Source organism: Taudactylus pleione, unplaced genomic scaffold, assembly GCF_031769625.1.
Source record: "Taudactylus pleione unplaced genomic scaffold, aTauple2 ptg000012l, whole genome shotgun sequence".
Taxonomy (NCBI): domain Eukaryota; kingdom Metazoa; phylum Chordata; class Amphibia; order Anura; family Myobatrachidae; genus Taudactylus; species Taudactylus pleione.
Window position 1 is genome coordinate 7,285,574 of NW_028284415.1, and position 9,598 is coordinate 7,295,171.

At 43.1% G+C, this 9,598-nt stretch overlaps 1 protein-coding gene across 2 annotated transcripts; it reads right to left on the reverse strand.

Moving 5' to 3' along the window:
* Positions 1 to 288: 288 nt before the first annotated feature.
* On the reverse strand, positions 289 to 7,064 carry LOC148542440 (E3 ubiquitin/ISG15 ligase TRIM25-like). 2 transcript variants are annotated; one of them, XM_088468597.1, is made up of 2 exons: positions 7,001 to 7,064; positions 289 to 5,832 (listed from the first exon to the last, which is right to left on the reverse strand). In XM_088468597.1, the coding sequence occupies exon 2, from the start codon at positions 5,753 to 5,755 to the stop codon at positions 4,187 to 4,189; it is 1,569 nt and encodes a 522-aa protein (XP_088324723.1). In that variant the 5' UTR covers positions 5,756 to 5,832; positions 7,001 to 7,064; the 3' UTR covers positions 289 to 4,186. The 2 variants fall into 2 exon arrangements, with proteins under 2 accessions (XP_088324723.1, XP_088324722.1); XM_088468596.1 differs by lacking the exon at positions 7,001 to 7,064 and adding an exon at positions 5,914 to 6,014.
* Between the last annotated feature and the right edge of the window lie 2,534 nt (positions 7,065 to 9,598).

Consider the following 9,598-nt stretch of genomic DNA (forward strand, 5'->3'; position numbering starts at 1 on the left):
CTGAAGGCTGAGTTTGAGAACCTGTGTTCTAGAACAGTGGTTCTCAAACTCGGTCCACGGGACCCCACACAGGCCATGTTTTCCAGGTCACCCAGCAGGTGCACCAGGTGCATTCATTGCTCACTGACACATTTTATGAGATCCACAGGTGGAGCTAATTATTTCACTCTTGATTCTGTGAGACCAGGAAAACATGCATTGTTTGGGGTCCTGAGGACCGAGTTTGAGAACCTGTGCTCTAGAATATAAAAGCTAGAATCTGATTGGTTGCTATGGGCAACATCTCCACTTCTAAAAACTCACTTTAGTAAATTTACCCCCGTCTCTTTAAACACACTCTAATGAGAAAGCTGATGTGAATCTCAAAACAGGTACAGTATTTTATAATATTCATTCCAATATAAATGGAAACAAACTGTTAATGTGCATGGGTTGGTATTGCTACACATTATTGATTGTCTTGATATTGATTTTGTTCTTAATGCTATAAGGAGTTTTTAAATGTATTCTGAGAATGAAGTGACATGATTTGTAATGTATTATTACTTCAAGGTAGGATCACATACGTAAGGGTATATTTACTAAAGTGCGAGTTTACAAAAGTGGAGATGTTGCCCATAGCAATCAATCAGATTCTTCTTCTCATTTATCTAGTACCTTTTAGAAAATGATAGCTAGAATCTGATAGGTTGCTATTGGCAACATCTCCACCTTTGTAAACCCGCACTTAAGTAAATATATCCCATAGTGCTTTAGACACCTTAATCTTTCTTTTTCTACATGCACTATCTACCTTTTAATTTCATACTTTCTTACTGCACTGATTATAAGGCAATGAATGAGTACTTTGGTACTTTTTTCTAAAAACTCAGTAAATGCATCATATAGAAACAAACTAAATCAATCAGACAGTATCCCCCATCCACGTGAGACAAAATAAACTATTTTTTGTATCCTTATTAAGATGACATAGGGGACAAACAGGACATAACTATAGTAATATCTCATTCTGTTTGCTATACCATAGCAAAAAGGGAACTCTTATCACATCTAGTGGACCTGCCATGGATACCTCTTGTTAGCGACAGAGGGGCCTGATTCAGAGAGTTATACTAATCTCATAGCAGCCGCAATCCCGTACGCAGCTGCTGTGCAAAAATATGCAAATGACGCAAACTCCAAGGATTGTATTGAGACGCCCACCTGCTGCTTTGCAAATCCAAGTATCCCAGGGGGATTATATATATAAATGAATAATCACTCACACCACATACATACATACATAATCATACCAGGGTGTGATAAATAAAACCCATATACCTTATTTATGGAATACTCTCCTAAAGTATTATGGAATGATTAAAGGGGATAAGTGACACTGGGGGAGATGTATTAACCGCCGAAGCGGCATCAGCGCACATTATGTGCGCTGATACCGCTTCACCCCCATGTATGATTGAGGGGCTGGGCGGTAAATGACAGGGGCGCTATGTGCCATTGTCATTATCGGTGCTGCTATTTACAAGATAGCAGCACCGATAGGCAGGACTATGTATGAACGGTCAGTTCGCCTGACCGTTCCACCCACTGCAGCTGTCGATATAGACAGCTACAGCCTAGCGATGCCCTATCCCCACAGAAGGGACAGCGATGGCCCTGCTGAGGTAGCTGCCGGCTCCAGGGCTGCACGCGGGATCTTGCGATACTTGCGAGATCCCGCGCATGCTCAGTGGAGCCGGCCGGGACTGAGCAGTAGGCTGATGCGCAGTGCCCTCTGGCAGGGATCGCCGGAGGGGGGAGTTATCACTACCCACTCCGGCCAATGAGATGTTAATACATCTCATTGTTAGTGCTTCCTGCTTCGCCTCGGTAAAGAGGTGAAGCAGGAAGCGATATATTGGCACGTTAAGTGCAGCTATAACAAATCTGCTCCAGTGGGATCTAGGTACTAAGCCTTGAAGATTAATTGGACGGAGATGAAGTACCAACCAATCAGCTCCTAATTGTCACTTTACAGGCTGTGGGGGAGATGTATTATAGCCAACTCTTCCTGCTTTGCCTCTTTACCGAGGTGAAGCAGGAAGCAGTACTGACAAAATGTCGTCTGCTGAAGTGGGGAAGTGAAAACTCCCTTCTCCGGCGATCCCTTCCAGAGCCCACAGCGCATCAGCCTAGTTATAATACGTTGTGTCTCACCTCCCGGCTGGCTCCGCTGGGCATGCGCGAGACCTTGCAAGCATTGCAAGCTCTCATGTACCTCCCGAAGTCCGGCAGCCGCCACAGCCAGGAACAGTGCTGTCCTTGCTGTAGTGATAGGGCAACAACAGTTGCAGTTGCGGAAATCAATAGCTGCAGCTGTCAGAATGGTCAGTGCCACTGACCGTTCTTACATTGGATGGCATATCGTCACTGCTATCTTGTAGATAGCAACGTTGATAATGACAGGGAAGCATAGCATGTACCACCCAACCCCACATTAATACAAAGTCCTTTAGGGGTTTTCCTATTTATCATAGGCTACTGCCAGCAGTGGGTATGGCAAAGCATCAACTGCAGAAGCCATCGATGGGGGGTCTTTGATGATAGCATCCCCATACAAAAAATGCTCTAATAAGCCTGGTGTGCTTTTTAAAAAAAGCTCTATTATAAAATATATAACATTTGTTTAAAACACTAAAAATATATATTTTGTATTATTTCTCAGTATTTAATTTACATTATATTGATTTTATTTTCACAAAAAAAAACATACAAAAAAATGGACTGGAAGCTCCGCATACGTGAGCCAGCCTTCCTGATCATACATGTGAAGGAGGCACCAGACTGGCTGGCAAATCAGTAAGAGTCCTCTTACTGCTGCCAACCAATATTGGGAAGGAAGATCTTTTTTTATCGCAGCTATTTCATAACTAGATTCCTATGTACAGAAAGATCTATTACTATTTTGCTATGATGAGGCCTTTTTTGCTATTAATAGGCATCACTATACATGTAAACAAAGCAGGGGATGCTGCAAACTTTATCCAGGCTTATGGTAAAATGTATCCATTGGTGATGCACGGAAAGAGAGTTGTTTTAGACTTTACATTTTATAATACTAATTAATAAAAATTGTATTTCATATACAGTGTTCCTGATTATTATCCAGTCAATTGCACCATAAACCTCTCCTATCACCTGATTATCATTCAAACATCCCACCATATAGTATTCCTATCGCCTGATCATCATCCAGGATCCAAGTTTGCATTGTACATACAGTATCTACTAATATAACCCCACGAATCCTTCTATACAGTATTACCAGTGGCGTCATGTGGAGGGTGCGGGCCGCATCCTGGTGTCACCCTCGGAGGAGGCGACACCAAAATGCCGGCTCCTCTGCAGTGACAGGAGCCGTGTGCTGCAGTGTGACTTTCTCCTGGCACACCCGGCTCCTGTCATAGCAGAGGAACAGACAGTGTTGACAGCCCAGTCTCCGGGGGCAGCCAAGCATTTCCAGCGATGCTGGGCTGCCCCCAGAGTGAAGGTTTGGCAAGGCCATGCCCCTTTATTTTAGGACACGCCCCCTTTTCAGGCACAGACGCGCCTCTGAGTAGTACAATCTAATGATTATCACTCAGAAATCCCACCATATTGTATTCCCAATTCCTGACTACCACTCAGACCTCTCACATTTTTCCTAATTTCACCCAGAGACTGCCCATCATACAGTATGCCCAATTCCTGACCATCACTCAGACCATTCACTAAACAGTGCTCCTCACCCAAATATCATAGCATACAGTGTCTTTGTTTCCTATATATCACCCAAATATAATAGCATATAGTGTTCCCATAGCCTACATATCACCCAAATATCATAGCATAGTGTTCCCATATCCTACATATCACCCAAATATAATAGCATATAGTGTTCCCATATCCTACATATCATCCAGACCTCCCACCATACAGTGTTCCCATCTCCCGATTATAACAAGAGAAGATACAATTATGCTCTGTGGATGCTTGAGTACCCCAAACGTTTGTACTTGTAACAGCAGTCTACTTATTGAGTTTTTCAGTCATGTGGGGGAGGGGTAACATGAATACCCCCAATCATTTTAAAGAGTTATTTTTCTTATAACTAGACCTCTCGACAAATCATTTTCTTCTGATTATCACCCAGACATCTCACCATACACTATTCTGATCTGCTGATTTTGATCCACCCATTATCTGTTACCCAGAATGCAGCATGAAGGGGCTCAGTGAAGGTGGTGGTGAAGGTGTGTAAGTGTCGGATAGGGTCACACAGCTCATAGAAGGTCAGCTGCCCAGCATCATAATCCAGATATATTCCGTATCGGTTACAGGTCATTTCAGAAAGTAGTTGGATATCTTTACAATCATGTCTAACTGAATACTCATTAAACCATCTGCAAAAGCACCAGGAATTATTATTATTTCCAATCCAAGACTTGTCCCCTTTGGTTTTTGTACTGGGATAGGTCACGCCCACCATCCAGTATTCTGATTCACTAGTCTCCACTTCCCAGTAATATTGTCCTGACAAAAATTCCTTTATGCCGAGTACTTGATATTGTCGAAATCTCTCAGGTGTTTCCTTGCGACGTTGGCTTATTACAGACCAAGATGCAGATTTCAAATCACTGGAAATGGCTACATTATTGGCAGCTGTGTCCAGATCCAGTAATAGATTTGAGGCTTCAGGCACATAAAAGTTTTTCCTCGTCTTAGTCACAATATTGTTTAAGCCATGAAAGACTGTAACGGCAATTATAAACTCATTCACAACCCAAGCATTTTGGTCCTTGTTTTCAATTTCCAGTTTGTTGTCATTGTCCCCCTCCTCAGTATTACACAAGTCAGCTGCCGAACCTTGCAAGACCGTTAGTGAATCAGTCATGTTACACAGCTCTTCAATGTGACACATCTTCCTGGACAGCTCGTCCTTCTTTATTTCCAGCTGCTGGACCTGCGCAGAGATGGAGAGGGATACCTGCTCTTCCTGCCTGGTGATCTCACTGTGGACTCTCTTCTCCAGGTCTTCCAGCTGTTTCCTGATATCTATAAACAGGGCAGTGACTTTTTCTGTTAAACTAGCTATTTTGCTGGGGATTTCATTCTTATGTTTCATAAGATTCCGGACTCTGTTCTCATTCCTTTCTCTCTCTAAAGTCAGTTTATTCAGAACATTTCTTAGTTCCTCTTTTCGCTTCTTAGAGGCCTCTTTCATTGATTGCAGGTGGTGTGTCCTGTGCTTCTCAGCTACACAGTACACACAGATACAGACAGCATCTTCGTAGCAGTAATATTCCAGGACTTTGTTGTGCATAGAACATTTTATGTTGTCCAAGAGAGAGGTGGGAGCAGATAAGACATGGTCTGCCGACTTGCTGTGTACTCTTATGTGATCAGAGCACAGATAAGCCTCACACAGTAGGCATGTCTTAATGGCAGGTACAAGAGTGTGAATACAGTTTGTACAGAATACCAGAGTTTCCTCCTGCTCCAGCGGAGTGTGCAGGACATGTTCTGCTGTTTTACCCAGACTTAAATTCTTACTCAGTGAGGGAATCTCTGGGAAGTCTCTGCATTCAGGACAGATGTAATCTCCAGATCCATCCAGATTCAGTGCATGATCAATACAGACCTGGCAGAAATTGTGTCCACATGACAGCGTTACAGCTATACAGGTATTCTCACAGATTAAGCAGCTTTGCTTGTCTTGCACATTCGCAGACGCCATGGCTAAAATCAGGAAGAAATTAGCTGTACTTCTTTTTCAAGCTTGTGGCAAATTCCTAGTATGTGCTTTGATTCTTCCTGCAAATAAGGTTCATAGTTTAAAACGTGAAATTCTAGACCTTTAGCTTAGCAGCGAAAACAAAAGTGAGCAGGACCTACGTGCTAGGGGCAGGTTTCCGGCTCTGTGTAATCACACAAGCAGCTCAACTTCTTGCAATGTCATTATAAAGAAACGAAACAAATCTCTTTTTGTTACCAAAGCAACTGGGCGTGTCATTGTGCTCCAACACAGGGTGGGATATAGATTTGTTGCACACCCTTTAGGTTCCAGGTTTTAACACTATTTGCTTTTGCATCTTACTACACTATAAACATATAATAACATGCTAAAATAGTTATCAGTTTGCACACACACAAACTTCTTTTTCATTTTATTGTACTTCTCAAGCGGCAGAAGCCTAGATTTAAATTGTCAAGTGGTACTAAAATACCTAGAACCAGTGGAGGCTCCAGAGGTGGGGCTGCAGCACAGTCCAAAATTCAAATAGGGGAGCCAGACCAACTGCCTTTAAACGCTGTCAAACTTCACCGGCCAGGACTCAATGGCAGTTGGTGTGGTTCCCCTATTTTAATTTTGGACTGCGCTGCAACCCCACCTCTGGAGCCTCCACTGCCTAGAACCCCAAATAATTAAATCAGCCCATGGATATGTAATTGTGAAAATTAGTCCTTTCAGAGCCATAATGAGACAATTTAGTGCCACTCCTTGATGGGAATATTAGATTTTTTATATATTATTATATTAAATATATATAATATGCAGGATGGTGCACACTCACTTAGTACTCCATATTTATATGTTGGGATGCAAAGCCATTTATAGCCATCCAAATAATGAATCCCAATTGTAAAATAAAAACAGATAAAGGGGAGCACTCACCAGTTTCTTCAAAGTATCAAAGTAATTTACTCAGGCAGCAACATAGAGGAATATAACCAATGTTTTTGTGAAACACAGGGACCTCCCTTTGTTGTAGTTTTCTCTATGACTCTACTTGAATAAATTATTTTGATACTTTGAAGAAACTGGTGTGTGCACCCCTTTTATGTGTATTATATATACACACATATATATATATATGTATATACATATATATCCAGGGGCGTCGGAACGAATTTATGTTGGGGGGGCAACATAACATTTTTCCGACGCCCCTGCGCCTCTCCCCCACCCTCTCTCTCTTACCTGGGCATGCAGGGACTGCAGTCGGACAGTCAGGGGTTGTGCTTTATAGCAATAGGTTGAACTTCTCCCTGCACTGCATGGAAGAGGAGGTGTAATGTGCAGTGTTTTAACTTAAAGATGGCACCTTAGAGAAGCCTATTGCTATAAAGCAAAGCCTCTGACCATCCTCGGTCGTCTCAAATGTTTTTTGGGGGCAGCTGCCCCTTTGCCCCTCCTTTTTTAACGCCCATGTATATATGTGTATACACACAGATCTCCCAACAAATGGCCATAACACAGGGCTCTGTGGGCAGTACTGTCGCAGCCCTATGGACCTTTCTTCTGGATGCCGTGTATACAGCTTGCAAGGAGTGTCTTCTAGATCACAGGTTCTCCAACTCGGTCCTCAGGACATGTTTTCCAGGTCTCCTTACAGATTCACAAGTGAGATAATTAGCTCCACCTGTAGACCTTTTAAAATGTGTCAGTGAGTAATAAGTGCACCTCTGCACTTGCTAGATGACTTGGAGAACGTGAACTGTGTGGGGTCCTGAGGACCGTTTTTGAGAACCAGTGTTCTAGATGCTCCAGGTGCTGGCTGGCCTCAACCCCTATGCACAACATCATGATGTAATGCACAAAAGGGGCGGGGCCGGAAAAGGGTGCATTAAAGCCCTGTCACTGCTCCAACATGAGCCTCTCCATCAGGTACAAAATGCTCTGGTCCTATATATACTTTATTGATTGCAGTAACCTGTGTTAAACTAGTTAATTTATGAGAATTATGTTCAAACACATTAATTAAGGGAAAGTCAAAAACAAGAGCATTTTGTACCTGATGGAAGGGGACATGTTGGAGGATGTGTACACATACTGTATATATACGCACATAGATATAGTATAAAATATATATAGATATATTTATTTATACTATATCTATCCAGGAGCAGGGCGGCGCAGCAGTGACATTCCACAATCGCCCAGCTTCCAGGAAGGTCCATGTAGGGAGGGGGTGTGGCTATGTTGCCGCTGCCATATTTATATAAAACCACAAGTAAAGGATTTACCACAGAATATATTTCCTGTCCCTGTTAACAGGCCATAGAGTGGGGCTGGCTGTGCCTCTAGCAGGCAAAACAACCACAGCACCAGGCCTAATCAGCCTAATGTAAGGAATAAGAAAGCTGTTAGGAAGACATGGGTTTACTTCCAGTCAGAGCTGGGGTGGAGCTCAGGGCTATAAAATCTTGCTGTTATCTGTGAGTTGGGTGACCGATGATGAACCAATTGGCTGGTGACTAGTGAGGTGAACTATGTATAGCCAGCATTATGGTCACGAGAAATAGTGTGTTACTCTGCCATCCTGACATAAATGGCAAGAGTTTGGCTACTTTTTGTTTGTTTTTTCATACACTTCTTTTATAAGAAATACTGATTCTTTTTGAATAATTTGCCTTAATCTCCTGCAGACACTTGCACGTGGATGGTTGTAATTATTTTCTACACACAGTCTCTGAAATTTTAATTGGTTTTAAATTTGCAGTCAACTGCAGGTGTCACTTTGTGTGAAATACAGTCTCCTGCATTCTTTTGTCTTTTCACAAATCTATATTGATTCTAGTGTCAGAGAGGAGCATGAGGGCCCAGCAGGGAATGCAACAGTAGGGGTCAAGGCGTGTGGCCAGCTACCAAGGAGGCTTGGCTAATTATTAGAGAGTGCATGGTGAAGGCCCCTTTCTAAATATATATAGTAAAGTAGTGCATGCATGATAATGTACCAGTTTGATAATAGCAATGCACTGTAGTGAATGCATCATAGCCCTGGGGATTTAGGGCCTGATTCAGCAAGGATCGCTGATGCGATCGCGGCTGCAATTGCGCATGCAGTTCTGCTGCACAAGTATGCCAATATTGGCATTCGCAAAGCACTCACACAGACAACATGCAGACGCCCACTTCCCCTCTCTCACATCCATAATACCTTGCAATATACCTTGCAATCCAGTCAAAACATTGGTAACATCGAAGTTCATCGGAGCCACTCGCACATTTAAGGCAGGTCTGACTCTACCAATAAATTGCTAAATTTTCTGCACACAGTGAGAGCTCATGCTGCGTATGCCATCACAGTGGCTAATTTATGCACGCCCCTGCAAAACAGCTTTCAAGCTCACTGGTACGCCTGCATTTCTCCAACCACCCCTTTGTCACCACCCCCAAAGGGTACTTCCTGTCAATCACTCTGTGATGGGTCTGCGTACTCACTGTGATGCACTGGCACGTCTTCATTTTCTCCGCCCCCCCCCTGTCACCACCCCCAAACGGTATTCAGGTAAGAGGGTAAATAAATATACTTGCTAAAATAAATACTTTCTTTTATTTATTTATAAAAATACAGAAGTAGGCAAACAAAGCCTGGCTACTTCTGTGCATACTTGCCGACATTCTGGCTGCACAACTGGGGTGTGTGGCACGGCTTAAGGGGGAGTGGCGGGGACTGGGCATTGGATTGGGGGAGGAGCAGGGGTGTGACTGCATGATCATGTCATCGTGGCCCCGCCCCTGCTGCACAATGCCAAGATTACTGGGAGATATTAAGCAGGGGGCATGATGACATGA